The sequence below is a fragment of the Sceloporus occidentalis genome, unplaced genomic scaffold (genome assembly GCF_023333645.1).
Source record: "Sceloporus occidentalis isolate IW3139 unplaced genomic scaffold, rSceOcc1.0.p SCAF_1, whole genome shotgun sequence".
NCBI classification, from domain to species: Eukaryota; Metazoa; Chordata; class Lepidosauria; order Squamata; family Phrynosomatidae; genus Sceloporus; species Sceloporus occidentalis.
The window spans coordinates 113,856,885-113,881,563 of record NW_028316981.1 but is presented as its reverse complement, the minus strand read 5'-3'; the positions used below and the strand labels follow the sequence as shown (position 1 = coordinate 113,881,563).

Genomic DNA, 24,679 nt, shown 5'->3' with positions numbered 1-24,679 from the left:
TACCAGTTTGGGAGAAAGAAGGGATATAATGAAGTAAATCAATAAAAACATTTCTCTGTCTGATGGGGGAAAGCAATTATAGTTCTGTGTATTCTCCTTATTTAAACTCAGTTGCCTGTGCCTAACAAGAGTAGATTAACTGGGGGGGAAATGGTTTACCGAAGTGTTGACTTGCCATTCAGCAATTGATTTAATGGTCTACTTTGGTTGGGACTAGCAGTTGGATTTAAATCTGTGTCTTCAACTAGGTAACACTTCTTAAAATTTTGGTGACCTGTAAATTTAGCTGTAATATGAGACATAAACAATTCTTGTAATTGTCTCTTTATAAGCAGAGAGTTAAACAGATGATGTACATCTCACATTTCCCATCTAAGACTATAGGATAAACAACTAAAAATATAATCTGTTGAAAGCATTTTCATGATGGATAACTAAATGTCTCACATATTTGCTTCTTTCCTTTCATAGGGGATACTGGAAACCAGCAGATTCCCAGTAATATAAAACCAACATCTTCCCCAGCAAATGGAAGAAAACTCCCAGCTCAGCGGTCAAGGGTAGTATTCATATTATGGCTATTCTTTCTCGGCACTTTTCTTTGTCATCACTGAAAGCTATTATTATTTGATAACCATGCCAATTTGACAAAGAGACAAGAGATCATTTGTCCCTAAAGAGAAGTTTGTAACATATGTTGAAATATAATGGATAACAGCCAGAGGATGGAAGTTACGTGTAACATGCTGATGTTGTTATTATTATGTGTTATCAAGTTGGCTTTGATTTATGATGATCCTATGAGAGAATTCCAAAAGTCCCTCTTACAGGTTGAGTCTTCCTTATCCGGAATACCAAAATATTCCGAAACCCAAAACTTTCTTCATAGGTGGCTAAGATTATAACACCTATGTTTTCTGATGGTTCAGTGTACACAAACTTTGTTTCATGAACTTCAGGCTATGTGTATGAGGTGTGTATGAAACATAAATGAATTTTGTGTTTAGACTTGGGTTCCATATCCAAGATATCATATTATGTATGTATGTATGTATGTATGTATGAAAGATATCATATTATGATACCAAGATATATTATGTATGTATATGCAAACATTCGTAAATCCAAAATAATCTAAAACCCAAACCACTTCTGGTCCAAGCATATCAGATAAGGGAAACTCATCCTGTAGTAAAAGCCCTGCTTAACTCTTCCAAATGCAAAGCCATGAGTTCATTTTTTTAAAAGTCATTCCATCTATAACACAGTCTTCCTCTTTGCCTGCTACCTTCAACTTTTCCCAGCATTATTGCCTTCTCCAATGAGTCACCTTTTCTCATGATATAAGCTGAGGCTATCACACACTTGAGTGATTTTGGCTTCTAGTGAATATTCAGGATTGATTTGCTGTCAGACCCCTTCATTTGTCTTGGCAGTCTATAGTCCCTGTAATATTCTCCTCCCACACTACGTTTAGAATGAGTTTATGTTTTTTATCATGTTTAGCTTTTTTCATTGTCCAACATACACATCAATTCATAGAAACATTACTTTTTTAAAAAAAAAAAGTAATATGAGAACTGGTAACGTAGTTGTTGATTTAGCTTTAAGTGACTTAAATCTGTTCATTGCATCTTAAATGTTCTTTTGAAGGTAAGGATTTTGAGGGGCTAATTTTGTATTTGCAAAAAAAAAATAGTTTTAAAGGTAATACATTAATAGCAATACAACACCAAATAACAGGTAGCACTAACCAAGCATCCTGTGCCTTCCTTCATGAGCCAGCCTAGGCTCTGAGATCATCAGGAGATTCTCTCAGTCCTACCACCATCACAAATACAATTGGTAGGGACATAGAGTGGGCTTTCTCAGTGGCTGCCCCTAGATTCTGGCACTGTCTTCCCAGAGAGGCCAGGATGACCGCCTCCTTGTTCTTCTTCTATCATCCCTTTTATTCAGACAGGCTTTTAAGACAGAGTTTTTAAAGAACAGGATAGGGTGTATTGTATTGTTTTAAACTGAACTTTTAAAAGAGCTTTTATGTCATTTAATGTCATTTTATTATTTTATTGTGTGATTTGTTCTGATGCTGTAATAGTTTAATTCTATTTTAATGATTTTTGTATGTTTTTCATTGTATTATTTTAAATTGTAAGCTGCTATGCATAAAGCAGGGTACAAATAAATACACTACTACTTCGGAAAATTAACATTTAATACGTTTTAAACATAATTTCCCAAGCTCTGATAAGACCTAAATCATTCTGTTAGTATAGTAATCTGTTAGGCAAATATGGGAAGATAAAACCCATACTAACAACTGTCTTGGGTTATTAATATGGATGTAGACAATACTCAAACTCACAGTTCTAAGTGAAACAAGATAACTGCCACATTTAAATTTTGTGGAATTATTCTTCTGTGGATTTTCAGCAAAGTGACACTGGTATAACTGTTAGATATCCCTGTGGATGTAAGCCTGGTATTTAGAAATATAGTATTTTTAGCTGCAAGTGTCAAATCTCCTTCCAGATAAACTGAGTTTATACTTTTAAATGTTGCTTTCCTGAAATATGCCTGAAAACAAAAATTATTTTCTGGTTTTTAACCTTAATCTGGTTTCTCTGCTTCTTGCACTCAAAGCCAAGTAATTGTGGAATGAAGGCTAAAAAGGATTTGACTGTCCTGAAAGATATGAAAAACCAAAAGGAGCTGGAAAAAGAGGTATTTGCACCACTATCTTCTTTAATGAGGCTAGCAATTAACTTTAACAATCTAGTGGGGAATATCAAAATTTTAGTTCTTTAACAATATCTATATAATAGTTGTCTGATTTTTGTTTTCTAGTTTTAAAACTGTATTCAAGCTTAATCAACTTACTTTCTCATAATCAACTTTACCTTCTCTTAATCAACTTTACCTTCTCATAGACAGTGACACAATATACTAGACCAGGGGTAGGCAACCTTTTTGAGCCGGGGGCCAGGTTGCTGTCCCTCAGACAACTGGGGGGCTGAAGCCAAAAAATAAATAATTAAATATTTTTTTTAAAAAAAAATTAAATATATAAATAAACCAGGACAAATGTAGGACAAAATTTTTAAATGGAAGACACTTTTTTTAAAAAATGGAGGACACGCGAAATAATTTGCTGATTTTTTAAAAAATGTTAATATAAATGCATGTTTCTAAGGCTTCTATAGACAATTGCCCCCCAAAGGCCCCGGCGGCAATCGGCGGCAGGACCGGGCTGGGGCCGGTCCCAAGGCCTTGCCGGGCCGCATCCGGCCCGTGGGCCGCAGGTTGCCTACCCCTGTACTAGACCTTAGAGTACACTATATTCTCCCAGTATTCCCTTTCTCCCCAGACTTTCAAGTGATGCATAAAATAATAACAATTTTTTGTAACAGAAGAGGCATTTCCCTCAGCAGGATACATGGATAACTCACAGGCTGGTGTTCATACTGAATTCTTGTAGCATTATTGCTGCACTTGTCAAAATGTTTTAGTATCTCTTGATTCTTCGTTTCACTTCTTATATTTTTTTGAAAACATGGGACTTAACATAATAAATGTTTTGCCTTTCAGCAATTGATTGAATGAGTCTAATTTAGTTGGATTAGCAGTAGAATTTAAACTTGGTGGTACATGCTATTATGCACATGGGACACAAAATAGAATGTCTGGAATCATTTACCCTCTATCAGTTCATTTAATACCTTCATGCATATTGTAGATACGTGTGCTAATTGCAGAACGAGGACAACAGGATAGAAGGCTGCAAGCCCTGGAGGAAGACCTTGAGAAATCTGAATCAAAGCTATGTGCTATACTGAGAGAGAAAACTTCTCTTCTGGCAAATGTTGCTTCTCTGGAAAAACAGCTTCTGGAGTTGAGCAAGACCAATGAATTGCTCAAAACAAAGGTATATAAGGTCTTTGGGTCTTCTGTGGTGTTTGTCTATTTGTAAAGGTAGCATAACTAGTTACTTTCACTTCTGAAAGTAGCAGTTCATTCCTTAGTGTAATCATAGACAGTGACAAACTCAAGTAGGGTCCATGCTTCCTTTTAATGCTGAGTTTCAAGGTGAAGATTTCTATAACTATCATTCTGAGCCATCCAGCTTTTAAAAAATGGCATAAGATGCAGATACTTTTGTATATTATGAGCAAATGTTTAATTTGTCAGTCCCACATAAATAACTTAGGAATTAATTTCACTGGACACCATGGGACCTAACCTCTTAATTCTCCCACACTGAAATCAGTGAACTGAAAAATATTATCATTGGCTTGTTGATTCTTGGCTACCTTATCTTCAAGGTGGTTTCTGGAATGATTTGGTCAGATAGAAATTTGAAAGCAAAACTTTCCCCATCCCACCACAACCCTCACTCTCTGTCTCTCTCTCCCTCCTTGCCATTTAAGTGTTTTGAAGATGGGGCACAGAAAAAAGTGAGCAGTCTATTGGTAGAGTTAATGAAGCTCAGGAATCGGCTGAATGCAAAGAGGGTGAGGTTATCTTTATTTTTATAATATCTGTATAGTGTTTTAGTTTCACAAAATCTGAGAGGATCACATGAGAAGCACACATAACAATAATTTGAAGCAGTTAAAAATAATAGATTTAAAAACATTCAAAGAGCAACACAAAGAGCAGTGAAAATATTAGGGAGAGAAGTTACAGTGCAGCTACTGCTGCTTTCGATGAGTTTCTGCTACAGTATATCTAGCTACATGTTCAGTGTGGCAGATGGTAGGAGTCAATGCTGACATGCTAGAACCTCTGTTTTTTCCTTGTGAATCTCTACATGGCACAGTTTCAAATTGATGAGGCAGGAGTTCAGCTGATACTGGGTAAATCACAGGTAACCCATGCTGTTCTGCTGTATATAAATTTCTTCCTGGCTAAATAAAGTTTGCATAAGGGCAGATTCAATGATCCAATCATCTTCTAAATTCTGATATAAGAATTTAAATGTGTGCTGCCCTGAGGTCCGAATTCTGTGAAGGATAGTGTGTGAATATTTTAAATAAATAAAAGGAAATGTCATAACTCAGTGGTTCTGACTATGGGTTTTCAGGTCACCTTTGTTAAGCAGAAAGACATGGATTCTAAACTTAATGTAACCCAAGGAACCTTGGAACATTCAAAAGAAAAAGTAGCACAGCTGGAAGAACAACTGTAAGTCAAACAACACATTTTCAACTGTTAATTCTTGTGTTAACTTCAGTATAATGAAGGCAAAGATAAATGTGGTTAATTGTCCTTACTTTGTGAAATAGCCATGTGTTACTTTCTCAGCCACCTTTTGAAACTGAAGGGTTGTTTTTTTCATTGAATGTTTCAGGCTTGGATTGTGAGTTGGGAGAGGATAATGACAAGTAATTGTATGGGCTTATGCTCATACTGTATGAACTTATGTTTGCTGGTTTGGTACTCGCTCTATTGTACCCCTACTGCAAGCGTGGGGATCATATAGTCTTCAGATGTTGTTTGACTGGTTTCCCAGCAGATACATTAGTAAGCAATGCTTGACGTTGAAGTTGCAATCTGACATGATCTTGAAGGCCCTATAATTCTTTCCACTGCCCTAATGTAATCTGATATATGGTAAGAACAATAACCTTGATTCACCTTATATTGTAGGGGGAAATATGATTATGCACAATAGTATTAATGTAAGACCCACTTCTTACTGTATATACTCATGTATACGTCTAGAAATTTAGGTCAAAAAATTGACGCAAAAACCTGAATCGACTTATCCATGGGTCAATGTAAGTACTGTACCTTATGTCTTATTTAAATGAAGAAACCATCCCCTAGTGAAAAGCAAGAGTATAATCTGACTCCCTCTACTCTCTCATCCATCCAGCCTTAAGACTGAGCACAAAGAGTTATGTCTGCTGGAATTTTGTAAATTCTTTGACATTGTTTTGCTTTGCTTCATCCTTCAGCTCCTTTACTATATGCCCCTAAGTCTTACCCTTGACTTATCCACAGGTCATCAAAATCCATAATTTTGCCCCCAAAACTTACCCTCGACTTATATATGAGGTCAACTTATAGTCAAGTATATACGGTAAATGTATTCTTTGCTGTGTGCATTTTTTCAGTTCTTATTGCAGGAACAACAAGCTGTCTCCCCATCCAAATAGTATGAATAGCCTTGGTAACAGTCTCCCTGGGTTGAAGCTGCTGCTGCTGAATGCCAGATCAGTGAATGGTAAAACAGCTGCCATTCAGGACCTGATCCTGGAAGAACAACCTGACCTGACATGTATAACCGAAACCTGGTTGGATGAGACTGGAGGAGTCAATCTCTCTCAGCTTTGCCCACCAGGTTTCTCTGTGCAGCAGCAGGCAAGACCTGGGGGGCGGGGAGGTGGAGTTGCAGTAGTCTATTGTGATTCCATCCCCCTGACCAGATGCCCCCTCACACAGTCTACAGATTTTGAGTGTGTTGATTTAAAGGTGGGTGGCCAGGACAGAATAGGGATTCTGTTGGTGTACCGCCCACCCCGCTGCACAACAGTCTCCCTTCCTGAGCTGACCGGGATGGTTCTCGGGGTTGATGTTGGAGTCTCCACATCTGTTAGTACTGGGGGACTTCAACATCCATGCTGGGACTGCCCTTTCAGGAGTGGCTCAGGACTTCATGGCCTCCATGACAACCATGGGTCTCTCTCAAGTGGTATCTGAACCTACTCATGCTGCTGGGCACACTCTGGACTTTGTTTTCTGTACTGGGTGGGATGGTTATGATCTTGGTGTGAAAGAACTCTCCACAGTGCCATTGTCATGGACAGATCATTATCTGGTCAGATTTAGACTCACTGGGACTCAGAACCTCTGCAGCGGTGGGGGACCGATTAGGATGGTCCGCCCCAAGAGGCTGATGGATCCAGATGGATTCCTGAGGGCTCTTGGGGAGTTTCCTGTCACCTTGGCAGGTGATTCTGTTGAAGCCCTGGCCAGCCTTTGGAATAGGGAAGTGGCCAGGGCGGTGGACACAATCGCTCCTGAGTGTCCCCTCTCACGGAGTGGAGTCAAACCAGCCCCCTGGTTCTCCAGGGAGTTGATGGTGATGAAGCGAATGAGACGGAGACTAGAGCAACGTTGGCGGAAGACTCAGTGAATGTGATCGAACACGGGCTAGAGCCTATTTGAAAACCTACACTGTTGCAATGCGGGCAGCGAAGAAATCATTTTTTGCTGCCAGCATTGCATCTACAAGGAGCCGGCCAGCAGAGCTGTTCCAAGTGGTATGGGGCCTTTTACACACTCACCCTCAAGTAGAGGATACAGACCACTCAGAGGCTCGCTGTGGAGAATTTGCACGGCATTTTGCAGATAAAGACACTCAGATCTGCTCCAACATGGATGCTACAGTTGATACAGTCTCAGTTGGTGCAACCTTGGCTCCTATCAGTCCAATGTTAATGGATACTTTTCAACTTGTGCAGCCTGATGGTGTGGACAGGATCCTTGGAGAGGTAAAAGCCACCACGTGTATCTTGGACCCTTGTCCTTCTTGGCTTGTTAAACAGGCCAGAGGAGGACTGACTGAACGGGTAAAGGAGGTCATCAATGCCTCCTTACAACAAGGCAGAATTCCATCCTGCCTAAAGGAGGCTGTTGTAAGGCCTCTGTTAAAAAAAGCCATCCTTAGATCCCACAATAATGAAAAACTATCGGCCAGTGTCTAACCTACCATTTCTGGGCAAGGTTCTGGAACGTGTGGTGGCTTCCCAACTCCAGGGATTTCTGGATGAAACGGATTATCTAGATCCATTTCAATCTGGTTTCAGACCTGGCTATGGAACAGAGACAGGCTTGATCACCTTGGTGGATGACCTACGCAGGGAACTGAACAGGAGGAATGTGTCTCTGTTGGTTCTCCTGGACCTCTCAGCGGCTTTTGATACCATCGATCATGGTATCCTTCTAGATCGCCTCTCTGGGATGGGGCTTGGAGGTACTGTTCTACAGTGGCTGCTCCGTTCCTTCCTGGAGGGGCGAACTCAAAAGGTGGTACTGGGGGACTCCTGTTCGACCCCCAGGCCATTGACCTGTGGGGTCCCTCAAGGTTCTGTGTTGTCCCCCATGCTGTTTAATATATACATGAAACCGCTGGGAGGGGTTGTCCGGAGTTTTGGGGTGCGGTTTCATCAATATGCAGATGACACTCAACTCTACTACTCCTTCCCACCTCAATCCAAGGAGGCTGTCTTGGTTCTAAACCAGTGCCTGTCTTCAGTAATGGACTGGAAGAGGGCAAACAAGTTGAAACTTAATCCAGACAAGACAGAGGTGCTCCTGGTCAGTCGGAAGGCAGATCGGGGAATAGGGATCCAGCCTGTGTTAGATGGGGTCTCACTCCCCCTGAAGACACAGGTTCGCAGTTTGGGGGTACTCTTGGACTCAGCTTTGAATCTGGAGGCCCAGGTCTCTGCTGTGACCAGGAGTGCTTTTGCACATTTAAAACTTGTACGCCAACTGCGCCCGTTCCTTGAGAAGCCAGATTTGGCCACGGTGGTACATGCCTTGGTTACATCCCATTTGGACTACTGTAATGGGCTCTACATGGGGCTGCCTTTGAAAAGTGTTCAGAAAATTCAGTTGGTTCAAAGAGCTGCTGACAGGCTATTAATGGGGGAAGATTACAGAAACCATACAATGCCCCTGTTGAAACAGCTTCATTGGCTTCCAGTTTGTTTCCAGACACAATTCAATGTCCTGGTCCTTGTTACCTACAAAGCCCTACATGGCTCAGGTCCACACTATTTGGCAGACCGTTTCTCTTGTTATGAACTGGCCCGGACTCTAAGATCCTCTGGGGAAGCCCTTCTCTCTGTCCCAACATCATCACAAATATGGTTGGTGGGGACACGAGAGAGGGCCTTCTCAGTGGCTGCCCCTAGACTCGGGAACTCCCTGCCCAGGGAGAACAGAATAGTTCCCTCCTTGATGGCCTTCCACCGGCAGGTGAAGACCTACCTGTTCAAACAGGCATTTAGGGATTTACTATAAGAACAGGCTGGGATGTTCGATGTTGGACCAGTTTAAAAATTCTTTTCTATGTACTTTTTATTTTATTGTACTATTTTTATTTTTATTTTTTATAAAAAATATTTTTTACCCAATCTCTAAAAGATAATGTTGTGCTCTCCTCATCTTGATTTTAGGATGGAAACTGAGAAACAGTCTGAAGAGAAATATGATTCAGAGAAGCTCTTAGAATATATTGCAGAACTTGGGTAAGTCGAGTATACAGAAACACTGATTTGGTTTATTGAGACAATCCTAGGGTTTCCTTCATACATGGGAATAGAAACAATATATGATTATATTTTCACATGTTCATCTCCTGAAGTGTAAATCTACAAGCACCCAAAGCTGCAATATCCTCAATCTATAGTTCTATGTGTGAGCCATGAGGTTGGTTTTAACTGAGGATTTATGTCCATATAGTTGCTCTCAAGATATGGTGAATTGGCTCTATTGTAATGCTACATAAATCTTAAAAATATAATAGTACATAGGCAAGAAGACTGCATGAAGACTGTGTGACACCTGTATAATGTTGGTTGGGATATTTTGCCCGTGGATGGGAGTTGCTGTTGGAATGGTATGGAGAGAAGCAGGAGAAGAAAGATAGGATTAATTTTAGGAAGAAGACAGAGAAGAGGGAGACACTGAAAAAAGATAATAAACTACAATAAAAAGTAGGTATTTGTCTGTCTTTCCAACAGGAATGTTGCAGAACAAATGGGTGATAAATACAATCTAGATATCACCCATTTAGAGGAAACAATAGAAGCCAAGAATAAGGATATTGAAAAATTACAGACTGCTCTTCAACAGAAAGACACAATGCTGTCAACAGAGGTCAAAGAGCTGGATGAAAAGTACAAGATGACTGAAGACCAAAAAGGTAACTCCAAATATATATTGTGCTTTAGTGGAACATTCTCTGTTTGTTTCAAAAGAGGATCCATTTGTTTTCCTTTGGTTAGTCTTTGCGATTCAGCTAATTTCAGCTGAAGTGTATATCACATCCACTTCTTGTGATGAATAAAGTAATATTTACTGTACATTTATCTAAATTCTTTTCTGCCTAATACAAATTCTCCACTGTCAGATAGATGAAAACTTGTGCTAGGACTATCCTTATTTTCCCATTAGAACCTCACCATTCCTTTTTAGCACCAAAAGTGTCTTACACTATGACAGAAATATGCATAAAAAGTTGTCTCCTAACCCTAAGCTTGTGTCTCCTCCTAAAGTGTGTATAATGGTTTTATGGAATGACTTGTGGTCTTACTTGAACTAAGAACATGGATTTTACTGAAAGCATAGTATGATGCATAGGCCAAAACTAAGTAGCCCAGTTTTTCAAACATTATTTAATAAAATGAATGGCCATTCCTGTCGCAGAAAAAAAGAACCTGATTGATGCTTTTAACTGTTTTACGTTGTTTATACCATGTTCCAAGTCTTGACAGTGACAATGGCTAGGGATTCTGATAGCTGCTGACATGCAAAACATTTAAATGTCCATAGATTAAGAGCCACTGGTATGTTTAAAATGACCACATACTGTACATTTGATTCAGCTTAGGTCTAGACTCTATCTATCTATCTATCTATCTATCTATCTATCTATCTATCTACAGAGACAGCCCTCACCAAGATCTCAAACGATCTCTTGTGGGCCAAGGCAAATGGCTTCTACTCTATTCTCGTTCTTCTTGATTTGTCTGCAGCCTTTGACACCGTTGATCATTGTCTCCTGGTTGATTTACTTTCTGACCTTGGGTTCTCTGACTCTGCTCTCAACTGGTTTAAATCTTACTTGTCAGAGAGATCTTTTGCAGTGGTCACAGGTGGTCAGACTTCGTCCTCTGTTCCCCTATCTGTTGGAGTTCCCCAGGGCTCTGTCTTGGGTCCCCTTCTGTTCTCTCTATACACACTGTCCCTAGGTAAACTCATCAGTTCTTTTGGTTTCTCCTATCATCTGTACGCCGTCGACACTCAGCTGTATCTCTCCACCCCTGACCTTTCGATGGGGCTTGAATACCAAGTTTCTTCTTGTCTGACTGCCATCTCTCAGTGGATGCGGCTTCAGCGCTTGAAGCTCAACATGTCTATGACTGAGCTTCTCGTCTTTCCACCTAAACCCACCCTTCATTATTCCTTTTCTGTTTCTGTCAACAACACTTCTATTCAACTGGTTCATCAAGCCCACAGTCTTGGCTTCATTTTTGACTCTTTTCTGTCATTTTTTCCCCAGATCCAGGCCACCGCCAAGGCTTGTAGATTCTTTCTCCTCAGCATTGCCAAGATCCGTCCATTCCTCTCAGCCTCTACTGCCAAAACTCTGGTCCATGCCCTAGTGGCTTCGCAACTAGATTATTGTAACCTTCTTCCGACAAGGCTTCCTCTTTCACACCTCCATCCTTTAGTCTCTGTCCAGCATTCAGCTGCTCATATTGTCACATCCGCTCACCGGTTTGACCATGTTTCTCCTCTTTTCTCCTCCCTTCATTGGCTCCCCTTCCCCTTCCGCATCCAGTACAAGCTTTTGTTATTGACTTTCAAAGTCCTCCATGGATTGCCCCCCCCCCTTACTTATCTGACCTTCTTTCTCCTTACATTCCTACTCGCACCCTCCGCTCTGGTAGTCAAGGTCTCCTGTCCCAGTGTAGGACTACCACTGCCCCCTCCCGAATTCGTCACTTCTCACTTGCTGCCCCTTACTCCTGGAACCTTCTTCCCCCACATGCACACCTCATCACTTCTCTACCCAGTTTCAAAAATGAGTTAAATACTATATTGTTTAGAGAAGTGTTCCCAGGGGCAAGCCCCTCTATGACCCAGGATGCCTCCTTTTAACCATTCATTAAGAAGCCAAGCCCTTCCTCCATTCCATCTGCCTTGGTCCAGGCCTCTGAGGTGGAGAAGATCTGCTGGACCTGATCCTATTCCCCACCACCACTCCCTTCTCCTTTTGTGTTGTGTCTTTTTAGATTGTAAGCCTGAGGGCAGAGAACCGTCTGACTAAAAGACTGTATGTACAGTGCTGTGTAAATTTACAGCGCTTTATAAATAAAGGTTAATAATAATAATAATTGACAGGGACCTGGGGTTGCATTTCAAGGTAATCACACCACCAGTATTAACACATAGACTATCAGATATATGTGGATTTGGAACACATTTTGCTTACACAACAATGTATTTTAATTACATATGCATTCATGTTCTCTTCATGACAAGCAGTCTTGCAAACAGTCTCTATTTTTTTAACAATAAAATCTTGTGAGGTGCTTGCAGTTCTATTTAAAGTTGCACTCAAGGAGAAATTGATTAAAATGCTATGCTAGCCTATAGACACTTGTTTTGACATTTAAAACCTGTCTCATTTATATTGAGTTTCAAAAGAAGAATTGAAATGTCTGCTTTTGATAATACCTTGCTTCTGGGCATATTAAATAATCAAGTGTTAGGAAACCTTTGCAAGAAAAAGAAACTCTCTAAGAAGGGTTTCTGGTCATCAAACTGCTTTAGCAGAAAGCAAGTGAGACATTAAAAGTTCTGGGTAATATTACCGCAAAAAGTGGAGGGATTTTTTGTCCTCACCAGCAGTGACAGTGCCTCCTTGGTATTTTAGGGGAATTTTATTAGCTCAACAGAAGGTATGCAAGACTTTGGGTAACTTAAAGGGATCTTTCCAGTTATGTATACCAGTACTAACTGCAGAAAGACTCCAGTTTTGATGAATAAAAATGTTTTATTAAGACATTTGCAAAGATGCACACAAACATTCAATGCAACAGGATCCATGGGCAAACTGAGTGCAGACTATGTTCACAGGAAGGCTATGTCTAGGACAGATATTTATATCCGATTTCCTTGCCTTGAGGGGTACTTGGTGGTATCCTATAGTGTGACAAAGACCTGATGGTCTTCCCAGGAAATTGACAATGGGATTCTGGAATGACTGATGGCTTTAACTTTGGAGTACCAAAATTGATTGGATATGATAAAAACCCTTGGATGATTGGATAGAAAGGAATGAACAGGAACACAGCTCAGGGTGAGAAGGAATTATGGCCTTTAATTGCATTGCAATGGGACTCACTCAATCCCTATTGTCAGAGGATATGCATAAAGCTTGAGGGGGATGGCATGATCAACAAATCCATTTAACCTTTATTTAGTGCTGTCTAGTTCTTTCATGTGTTTTTGGGCCAGCATGCCTTTCACATGGGAAACTTCCCTGTATTCCAGGGAGGGGTTGTAGGGTATTCTAACAGTAGCATATTTGTGTGTGTGTGTATATATACTATATATGTATCAACAGACTTTATGTAATGAGCAAATTTTCTTTTAGAGAAAATGTTAACTGAATATGGAGAAAAAGAACGAGCTATGAATGCTGAGATAGAATGTTTGAAAGAACAGTTGCATCTAGAAAAACAGGAGCACCAAAAGCAGAAGGAAATCTGTAAGGTAAATAAGACAAATGGCTAAGGATTTGCTCTAGCTGTTTACTTTTCAGAAAGAGAAAAATCAGTGAGGGGATGGAGAGAAGTTGCAGGATAGGTGTCAGTCCTATGCCCTTGGAGTTTTCTCACATATCCCATTCCTGAAAGTAATGAGAGCATGATGGACCAGATTAAAATGGCAGTGTTAAAAAGAATGCAGGATGGCTAGCTACCTTGGAAACTTCTCAAATTACTTTTGAACAATAGCATCCATGGGATGAATAAAATAGTGCGTTTCCACTGGTGGACCAGTGGAATTGAAGAGGAGAATCAAATCCACTGCAGTCCTTCATGCCACCTTAAAACATGTGACTCTAGGAAGCGGGAAAGCCTGCAGGAGCCATTTGTCAAATGGTTCAGAGATGGAGGACAAAGAGGTAAAAGGTTTTATTGTGACCACTGCTGCACTTGATTTATCCCTTTGTCTAGAAGAGCAGTGGGCAACCGTGGAAGGCTAGGGGTCCACATTAGGGCGCTCAGAGATCATGGAGGACTGCACCTGCTCCCACAAAGAAAATGGATTTTTGCCCACAAATACTTCTAGACTAGAGGGCATGGGGGCATTTTCACTATGTTTTGAGTTTCAAAAAGAACCTCTCTTAAGCATAAATTGACCTAGGGGGACTGCAAAATTTGGTAGAAATGTACTCCAAATCCTGTAGTGGACATTTTGGAGCAAAAAATGTTTGTGGAGCAGAGACATTTTTGCAAAGAATTGTATTTTTCACCTGTGGATCAGTGGGCCTCCAAACATGATCAAAATGTCCTCCATGCCCACTAGAATTAATTTGGGACATTCTGGGGGGCGGGGGAGGGGGGAGTAAATTTGAAAAAAATTGAAACCATGGAATATTAAGCTTAGATCATTTTTAACCTTCTCTGTTAAAACAGAATGGCCAAGATCCTCTACACTCTTAGTGTGATCTGAATATAAGCTAATTGCTGGATCCACAATAGTGCAACAGGTGCTGACTACTTGAGTTAGAAAACAGCAGACACATTTCAAGGTGCTCAACATAGTCTTAATCTTCAGACATCACAGTGGCTTTCAGAATACCCTCCCTGCTTAAGCCCCTCCTCCGACAGGCCCAGCTGTAACACTCTAAGCAATTATCTTTCAAGAATTAGATTAGAAAACAGAGCTCCACCCCTGTTAAATAAATGTATCGGGCATAACAAGCCTTAAGAGAATTGGTCTTCTGTTATTATTAAAGAAACAAAACAAGGGAGCAGCCATTGTAGTCCAGTACAGTGTTCATTATAAAAATGATTCCCCTATGGCTTTCAGAAAGATCAGTGTAGTTTATGTGAGAAGACCCTCACAGTAGCTATCACTAAAATAATCAAATCCACCTTGTCTCAATTTGGGCTGCCTATCAGAGGGTAGAATAGAACACCTCCATTATGTGTCTTATCAAAAACACATAAAATGTTTACTCTCTTTCCAGGCCTCTGAAGAGGAGCAGGTTGTAGTTCAGTTCTAGAGCTACTTTCTCTATGTTTGGACCATTAAAAAAAAACCCTTTAGTCCCAAACTTCCATCTCGTATATGGGTCTCTACAAAGTTATTTTAAAAATAACATCTTTGAAATTAGTATGGATGTGAGATCTCTTTACACCAGTACACCCCAAGATGAGGTTTTGGCCATTATAAAGCAAACTTTGGACAGGAGTGAAGTGAGACACCCTGTTTCTCACTGTTTTACTAGCTGAAATAGCTTTAACAATTACTTCAAATTCAAGAACAACTTTTACTGGCAGGTAAAAGGAGTGCCTATCATAGCCCTGGCAGTGGCCAATTTATCTGGAGAAGTTTGAGAGTGTATTCACCTGTCCTGAAAGTACAGGTGTTGTTGCTGTCACAATGGGCTCTTAAGGAAAGTATAGGGGAGCACCTTTGTAACTTAATAAGTAGCAAAACAAGCATTCCCAAAATGAGCCATTGCTTGGGAGAAAAAATTTCTACAACAATGATTCTAGGGTATAGATAATATTATGGATGAAATAATTTGGAAAAGAAGAAAGGTAAAACGGATTTTAAAATTAAAATTTTGTTCCTCAGAGGCCTAAATGTGGAACTTGTTTTCCTGCACTACTAAATTTCCTGTGAGTTTTTCAAAGTTCCCTTTTCCTTCAGCTCGATTGTATTGAAACATCTTTGAATGTTATCTAGAAAAGCACTTGCCTTTCTTTCTTTTTTTCTTCCTCCTTTTGTGCTAACATTTTTTTAAAAATCCCCAAACCTTTAGTATTAGTTCACTTTATTCCTCTTTTTATCCAGTAAATGATGTGTAGAATTTCAGCTCTTGACATTTTTGAATTTAAATTTCAAACACATATATACAGGCCATAAACAGTGTAGAAACGTAATAAGAGTCCCATAGTTTGGAAGATTATGGCTGCCTGAAAGCGGCAGTCTGCCGGCGCTGCCAGTTGCCGCGTCCAGAAACTGCAGCGGCCAAACCGCATGGTTCCTGGACGCGGCAAAAAGAAGCTCGAAAATGGCGCTTCTTTTTGTGCCCTGGAAGTGGCACCACGAGGCACTAGTCATGCACTCGCGGCGTCACTTCTGGGGCACGACGTGCGGACGCTATGTGTCCGCTACGTCAAGAGGGCGGTGCCTGTGTGGAAGGGCGCCACCATTTTGTAGGGTTAGGGGCATCAGGAAGTGACGCCCCTTCCTAAGCCTAGTATGCGCAGAGCACGTACTTTATGCCCGTCCGGAACGGGCCTATGCTTTGTTTTACTATGGATTTATTAATTGTTTCTTTTTACGATTTCATATAGCTCCTGAAGAAGGCCTTTGAGAAAATGCACAGGATGAAACATGTTAGGCTTTCTATTAATAAATTATTCATGTGTTGAGCACCTTGAGATATATCTCCTATTTTATGCTGATTAAATTGAGTGTTCCTCAGTGTTAATTTCTTTTGTCAAATTCCTGAGCTCACTCATTCCTTGATGGTCAGTTAGCTCACCAACTACCATCTAACTTGTAAGAGAGGGCTGATTGTGTTTTTGTGAAATTATGGGCTGCATGGGAGTCCACACACAATCTCTGAGAAAGCAAAATTGCTCATGTAACCATTTTTATGCTAGCATAGTATTCCAAGAGGATTCTAGTCAATTTTTTCTTTCCCTAGGCAGATTATTTATCCTAATTGTATACAAACACACTTTTTTGCTGGATCCATTTCAGGAGATCTCAGCTGCTACGCAACAGACGCTGTTTGTTGTCCAAGAAGAAGTGGCTAAAGAGAGACAGATTTTAGAGAGGGAACTGAGAGAAACCATGGATGAAGTTGATAAACTGCATGCCAAAGATGCTGAAGCTGCGAAACTGTTGAAGTACTTGGGAGAAAAGATTGAATCCCAAGCTGAGACAATAGCACAACTGGAAGCAAAACTAGAAAGGTATGTATTCAAAGATATAGCCAGGTTAGTCTGTAGAATCAGTATGTAGAGAGATCTTGTAGCACCTTTGAGGCTAACTAAAATAAAGAAGTTGGCAGTCTGAGCTTTGATAGACTTAAATCTACGAAAGCTCATGCTGCAAACTTCTTTCTTTCAGTTAGTCTCAAAGGTGCTACAAGATCTCTCTACATATAGAAAGATATGTTGAAAAGACAGCAATCAGTTACTTTAAAATCCAGCCTGTGCCCTGTTTGCCAACAGAATGGATTCCCCCTTTCTCATCTTTTCTGGAGGACTGGATGATTCTCTGGAGGATGGCTGGAGGGGGAGGAGGGAAAGGCCCTTTTAGACAACAGAAATGTACTCGCATGATGAGGATGAAACCCATTTTCTCATAAAGCCAAATTTGTGTCTGAACTAAGCATTTCAAGTGCAGATGAGATGGTATATAAGTATACTCTATCCAGTAAAAAGAAATTAACGTAGTGGGGGAAGATTCAGTTATTTGAGCTTTACCAGCAATCAAAAGTAAACCAAGAGACTACTACACATGCTGTTTATGAAAGATCTAGTTCTAAATCTGTTCCTGTGCTAGGAACTGTTTGGAAATACTTCCTATTCCTATACAATGAACAGTTGAGTTGAAAGGGACACATACATTTTGCTTATTACAAATTTTGATGTGGGAATTATTCATTATTTTCTATACACCAGATGTGTATTCAGGGTTAGTTTTATTACTGATATTTTAACAGATACTAAATGGATAGCATCGAGATCAGTACTGCATAGGTCAGTGTTTACAGATATTCTGGATTACAAAGTGTTTCATGGAATCTGATATGCTAATGACATTTCCATCAAGCCAGCAACTTCATCACCCCTCTGCCAAAGATATTTTACAGGACAGTGTAAAAGAATGTGTACTGAATAATAGACGTTATGAATTGAAAGGCATCTAGCACTTTATTGCATTACTTCATTATATATCCATTATATAAAACTAGGTATAAACCCATCATGCCTAGGTCCATTCCAGCTGCTACTATTGTGGCATCTGAAGGAGAGAACAAAAGCTATCATCTGCTGGATCTAATCCCCTCATGACTGCCATCCCCTTTTCTTTATGTGTCCTGTCTTATTTATATTATAAGTCTGAGAGCAAGAAACTGTCCAAGTAGCAATTGTAAACAACTGATGTAAACAGATGGTGATTATCTAAAATTTTCTTTTAAATTCAGGTTCTTCAACCTAAATATTTTTAATCCCATGGTTATTAATCAAACCTGTTTGTTTAGATCTTGAATAGTGAGAAATATGCCTTTTAATTATTTTAGCCATGTCTCTTTCCTTCTCTGTGTGTATGTGTATTTGCTTTCTTAAAATGTTAAATGCAAATGTATCAATTACCCGTGACAGATACATACACTTTCTTCTCTTTATTTTTTTCCTCCCTCTTCTTGTGTGCCATGTCCTTTCTGCTGCCTTTTGCAAGATTTTGGAGATGGTTAGAGTTGTAAAATTTCTGGAAATAATTTAATAAACATGGTTTTTCTTAAATGCAACTGTGGCATACTTTACAGATTGAAAGGTGTTGCTCTAGGAATGTGAAATATGTTGTGTGCATAAAAATATCATGCTTGGTATGTTAAAAGTACAGTTGACTCAGACAATAATTACAGGTTCAATCTACTTTTTTAATTTATTTTTTATTACCAGTTGTGCTACAAAGTGCTGAACTGTAAGGAACATCTGAACTATAAGGAACTTCTCTGGTTTTGTCATTTTTTTAAGTGCATAAAGCAAGAAAACAAAAACAATAGGAATGTAAGAAACTATTAATATTAGTAAAAGAAATGAAAGTATTTTGTGTCTTCTGGCCCTCCTTGGGGAGGGCAATGGCAAACCACCTCTGAACAAATCTTTCCAAGAAAACCCCATGATAGGGTCGCCATAAGTTGTAAGTGACTTGAAGGCACACAACAACAAACCCTCCTTAGTGTCAAACCAGGCATAAAGAACCAACAAAAGAACTGTGAAAAGGAAGCTGCGGCCAGGAATTAGAATGATTTGGTACTATACATCAATGTTTCTCAGGTTATCTGATGTGGTTTTCACCAGGTGTGCCAGGGACCAATACCATATTGTGCCTATTGGCTCCAATTTTCTTTTTTTTCTCCTGGATACATACAATAGCTATTAGCTAATGCCTTGTACACTGATGCCTATCTATGGACCACCATTTTGAGTAGGACAACTGTTTGTTGTCTTACATTATATGGGAGATACAGATAAGTTTATCTAAAACATTTAGATAAAATATTTTAGATCTAAACCTTATCTGAAATATTTTATTCATCATCTAAAATAAAATAATCAATTTTCTTCCATTTTTCCAGAAATTGTAACTTCAGAAAAAAAGGAATAAAACTGTGTTTTTCTAAATGTTTCCATTCCCCTATTCCCCAGGCCTTCACATATCTAGGGATGGCTTTACTTACAGACAAGGACTTAAATGAGAATGAGAGGTATCAGAACCATTAGGTTGATGCATTATTTTAATTCTTTCCCCATATCAAATGGATATTTAACCACAGGCTTCTTTGGAGCCTGAGACTGATGACTGAAGACACTGGATTGTAGAGACTTTCTTTTCATTCTGTCTTCCAATCCTGGAGGTTCTTAAAACTTATATTTTACTTTTCCATATAGGAAGAATGCAGAGTTAAAGAAAATGACTGAACTACACAGTAATGTCATTGAGAAGAAACAAAAAGAGCACAGCAATGCCTTGTGTAAACTGGGAGAGACCACTGCTGAATTTGAAATGTATGTAAGGATTTGAGTAGTAAATAGTTTTACTTTATTTATTTATTTCATTTGTATGCTACCTTTCTTCCATAAGGGACCCACTCTGCTGTTGTAGTGAGTGGTTGACATCAGAACCCTTCCTCTTCCTCCTTTTGTAGATGAGTGTTTCAGATACTTTATGTTCTTTTCCAGACTGCAAACACATTTGGCCTGTGATGTTCATGTATTTTGGGTAGTTAGATGTTTGAAATTTATGGGTATCCTTACAACAGGAGTAAACTCTTATTTATGTCTCTCATCACAGGAATGTAAGATGCTGTCTTACACATTAAGTCAGAATACTGGGCCTGTCTACTCTAAGTCTATATTGTCAACTCTGACTTGTAGCAGCTGTACAGGATTTCATGCAGGTTTCTCACCTAGCCTTACGTGAGACTGTGTGGCATAGCCTTGTAGTTTCTCATCCAGGCACTAACTAGGCCTGACTGTGGTTTAGCTTCTGAAATCAGTTTAAAATGGGGTTTATTTAGAGTGGTATGGTGGCTTTCATTTTTGTAATTTAGTGTAACATTACATTTATTTTAAGCATTTCACATTTGTTAGTCAAGGTAAATTTATTAAAGCAAGGGAACTTTGTAAAAGTTTTTTTACTGAGTAAGCAAAACTATATTTGGAGAGAACACTTGCTGATAATCTATTTGGCCAGGGCATAGCCCTTCATTTGATCTGCAGTCTCTTGTGGCCGCAATGAACAATTCAAGGATCAGCTTGAAGAAACAGAACAATATCAGCTGGAAAAATTTCCCCATCTGTTACCTTATCTGGGGACTAGGGTTCACTGCAGGAAAGATTGATCTAAAAGCAGGTAAACTTTTCATATAGGTGTGAAAATAGACACTCAAATGGGAATGTAAATATTGTCATCTCTGTAGTTATAAGTCTTGTGCTGAGAAAGAAATTGCATGCCTCAAAGAAGAGAAAACTACTATGGAGGAAAAAATAATTCAGATGAGTAAAGCATTCCACCAGAATACTGAAACAATGGAAGAGTTGCAGCATGCTAAGAAGGCAAAGGAAGAATATTCAAGGTATGGATAGCCCTGAAAAATCCACAGGACAGTCTTCATGAAGAAAACAATACAGTGCATATCATAATATTCTCTTGTGTTTCAGACCTCTGACTGAAACCACTGTCTCATCACTGAACCAGGTCATCATACTTTCTGACATAATCATTCTTCAAAGCTTAAACTGAAAAAGTTGACAGTTTCAGTACAGTCAGCCCTCTGTATCCATGGATTCAACCATCCAGGGCTTGAAAATATTTTAATATTGATAGAAATTCCAAAAAAGCAAACTTTGATTTTGTTGTTTTATATAAGGGACACCATTTCACTGCATCATTGTATTTAATGAGACTTGAGCATCCACGGATTTTGGTATCCATGGGGGCAGTGGCAGTTTCCTAAAACCAAACCACACCTAATATCAAAGGCCTGCTATATTTGACAGAAAAATATCTTTATTTTGGGAAATTGTTTAATATATAGTGCACTGTTTGGAGTACTTTTTTTCAGCCCTAGATTATGCCAATGCCCAACTGCATTTTAAACTAGAAAGCTTATTTTCTTCTCCAACCAGGATGCTGTTGGATGCCCAGACAAAAGTCACATTAAAAGATGCAGAAATAAAAAGAATCAAGGAGTCAAGTGCTATGCACATTGCTAATCTGCAAGCAAGATTAGAAGAGCAAAGTGAAGACTTCAAGAAACAACTTGAAATAGAAAGGCATGTTTTGTTTATCCAATCAAAATATCTACTGACAAATGAAGTGGAATCTTCAACAGACACAGCCTGTTAGAATAAATGAAGCCTTTTAAAAAGAAAATAGAAAAATGATTTATATTCCTTTTTTGTTTTTACTTAGGAAAACTATTGCAGAAAAGTTAGAAGCAGATTATAAAGACAGCATAGAAACCTGGCGTGTTCTATATGAAGACCTGTCTAACAAAGTAAAACCTTTCCAGGTTAGTCTTTGAGCACTAGAATTACTGAATTTAAGCTGGAAAGTTTACTCTTCTCTCCAGATGCTTCTATTGCATAACTCTGCTAATATCTAGTATGTATTTATGAGCAGTGTTTCTATTAGTTATCCCCTAAGTACAAAGGTGTTTCTCTGGTGACAGAAAGATTTTTTTATCCAACAGAGGTTTCATCAGTGGAATGTGGATGAAGGAAACAGCACTTGGCAATTTCTCTTCCTACTATGATTCATCACAAAATCCACTCTGGGTGGTTGGGAGACCTTTTTTAGACAGTATGAGCTGTGATGAGGGATGGGCTTCATAGAAGATAAATTACTCCAAAATGATATTGCTTCCCATTGTCATGAAGAAAGCCACTGCTGGATCAAAGAGCTTTTAACCAGTGACGCAACACCAATGGGATCCAGACTAGAGTATTAGGAAGTCCCAGATTGTCTGGAATTCAGCTAGCTTCACATGGCCATTCAGTATTTCACGGCAAGCAGACAGGATGGGAGAAGTGTCTGGATACCTCCCCCATAGCCAGATATGAAATGATGACATCAGCAGTGAAATTCACCCAGGTCCTCTGGGTATGCTGCTGTAATTATTCTGTATCTGGCTACAGAGAATTAGCCAGCTGCTTCTCTGATCCTGATTGCTTTCTGTGAAGCATGGAATGGCCATGTGGGGAGGCTTTTAAGGGTTTTACAGAAAGTTGGGGAGAGGCTATATGGCTCAGTGCAGGGTAAATCTACAAGCAGATATTTATGCTGTGCTAAGGGGATATTGGATTGAGACTGTGATGTGTTGATGACTGTTGTTCAGCCTATGCTAAATGTTACATTTCAGCAACAACTTGATGCATATGAGGCAGAGAAAAATGCCCTTCTGAATGAACATGGTGCTGCCCAAGAAGAGCTAAACAAAATCAATGATGCATATGCTAAGCTGCTGGGCCATCAAAATCAGAAGCAGAAAATCAAACATGTCATGAAACTGAAAGAAGAGAACACCCAACTGAAACAGGTTTGTGTTAATATATGTGGAGCTATATGTTTGTGCTGCTAGATGGAAATTCAGGCTATTTCTTATCAGTTGAGCAGCTAAATAGGCCTACCAAAAAAAAAAAAAAAAGCTAGCAAATTTCACATACTTGAGGGGCACCTCTAGGTGTCCCTGATTTTGCAAAGAATGAAGATTGCATTTTTTTAAAGCCAACCTCTTGCCTGCCTGACTACAACCTTTAAATTTATAGAATATTAGTGCTATGAGCCTGAAGAGAACACAAAATTAGGCACAAAAAAAAAAAAAAAACCCAAGCAGATAGCCTGCGACTTTGCACCTCAGGCCTTATGGTAAGATTTTTTCAGCAGGGATTTGCCTTTTCCTCTGAGGCTGAGAGTGTGTCATTTGCCCAAGGTCAACCAGTGGGTTTCTGTGGCTGAGCAGGGATTCAGACCCTAGTCTCCAAAGTTGCATTCCAATGCTCAGATCGCTACAATTTTCCTATTGCATCAGTTTGGAGTTTCCAGTCCTCCAAGATATTTTGGACTTCAAATTTCCAAAGCCTCAGTCAACATGACCAGTGGTCAGAGATTCCAAGAGCTGAAGTCCTAAACAACTGAAGCAACAAAGGTTGAAAATTGTTGCCCTATTTTACTCTTTACTTCCTGATGATGGGAGCTTTGGGTTGGGAGGTGCAAATTAATTATCTCATCTCAAGAGTTCTATTTCAAACTATTATACAAGTGTTTTTCTCCCGTTTGATTTAGTAGGCCTAAGTAGTAGATGTTAGAGTACTAACGGAATTAGTTTATGTCATATTTTACAATACGTGGAGTTGATCTTGAACTTAGATATTCATTCGTTCTCAGGAAATATCAAAGCTGCGCTGTCAGCTAGCAAAGGAAAAACAAGTTCGGGAAGAGCTCCAGGCGCAAATGAATCAAATTCAGGGTGTCAAGCGATTTGATCCTTCAAAAGCTTTTCAGCATGTTCCCAAGGAAAACATTCCTCCCAAAACACCTTTTAAAGAAAGTGAGTGTCTCCTAAATAAATTTCAGAAACTTCAAAGGATTTTGCCAGAGTGTTCAAATAATTTTATCTAACACCATGAAACCTTATTTTTCAAGCACCTTACTTTATCTTTTGTTGTACAATAGGTAACAGAAGAACAGCCAAACTGCTCTCAAAAGAACAGGAACAAAATCACATGTAGGAGCTCCAAGGACTTCACTTTTGAAGAAAGTAACTGGCGAGTCCTATGAAATAGTTTGTACATATCTAGGCTATCTCAATTTAGCTGGATGGTAGAACTATCATTTTAAAACCTCTGTTTAAATAATAAAGTAACTGGCTATATCCTTTCACACTGTCCTTTAAAGTGAAAGTGATGATAATCCTGACATACTTAATGTACCATCAGCTCATGGGTCTGCTCACAAGTATTTACTAAAAGATGACTGGTAAACTTTTCTGATTATTATATTAGATTATGTGTTTCAGGAGTTATAGATCTGTTTTTTCTATATTTGTTTTTAATATTGGTGTCTTTTAATGGTTGTACAGTATTAGGGGTGAAAACTTAATAATAGCAGTAATAATAACCAGACTTTTTGTAGGTGCCAGTAAAGCTAATTTTTGTATTTGTTTTCTCAGATCAGTTGGCATTTTTGCTATGTTCTTAGGCAGTGCATCCTAAATGTAGCCTACTTATCCTCTATGATATATAATTAATGTTTTCAATTTCTTTTTTAAAAAGGAAAAACCTTTACTATCAAGAAATAAACAGAATTATCTCTCCAACCAAGTGAAATTTATGAGAAATGTGTTTGTGTTTTTGTTATATTCTTAATAAATGTGTAAACTGAC

General features: G+C 39.1%; 1 protein-coding gene and 1 pseudogene across 4 annotated transcripts in view; both read left to right on the top strand.

The window, feature by feature from the left end:
* Nucleotides 1-24,310, top strand: part of HMMR (hyaluronan mediated motility receptor) — a 32,974-nt gene extending 8,664 nt beyond the window's left edge. The window contains exons 3-18 of one of the 4 annotated variants that reach the window (XM_089505318.1): nucleotides 472-560; nucleotides 2,644-2,724; nucleotides 3,737-3,925; nucleotides 4,428-4,511; nucleotides 5,084-5,184; nucleotides 9,192-9,263; nucleotides 9,759-9,940; nucleotides 13,403-13,521; nucleotides 16,756-16,970; nucleotides 19,683-19,799; nucleotides 20,714-20,869; nucleotides 21,423-21,569; nucleotides 21,709-21,808; nucleotides 22,658-22,834; nucleotides 23,683-23,845; nucleotides 23,971-24,310. In XM_089505318.1, the coding sequence (XP_089361444.1) occupies nucleotides 472-560; nucleotides 2,644-2,724; nucleotides 3,737-3,925; nucleotides 4,428-4,511; nucleotides 5,084-5,184; nucleotides 9,192-9,263; nucleotides 9,759-9,940; nucleotides 13,403-13,521; nucleotides 16,756-16,970; nucleotides 19,683-19,799; nucleotides 20,714-20,869; nucleotides 21,423-21,569; nucleotides 21,709-21,808; nucleotides 22,658-22,834; nucleotides 23,683-23,845; nucleotides 23,971-24,026 (2,048 nt within the window). In that variant the 3' untranslated portion in view covers nucleotides 24,027-24,310. Of the gene's footprint in view, nucleotides 1-471; nucleotides 561-2,643; nucleotides 2,725-3,736; nucleotides 3,926-4,427; nucleotides 4,512-5,083; nucleotides 5,185-9,191; nucleotides 9,264-9,758; nucleotides 9,941-13,402; nucleotides 13,522-16,755; nucleotides 16,971-19,682; nucleotides 19,800-20,713; nucleotides 20,870-21,422; nucleotides 21,570-21,708; nucleotides 21,809-22,657; nucleotides 22,835-23,063; nucleotides 23,116-23,682; nucleotides 23,846-23,970 lie in introns of those variants that run through there. The other 3 variants (XM_089505326.1, XM_089505376.1, XM_089505450.1) reach the window with 3 other exon arrangements.
* On the top strand, nucleotides 6,163-9,185 carry LOC149321962 (uncharacterized; annotated as a pseudogene).
* Nucleotides 24,311-24,679: the final 369 nt, after the last annotated feature.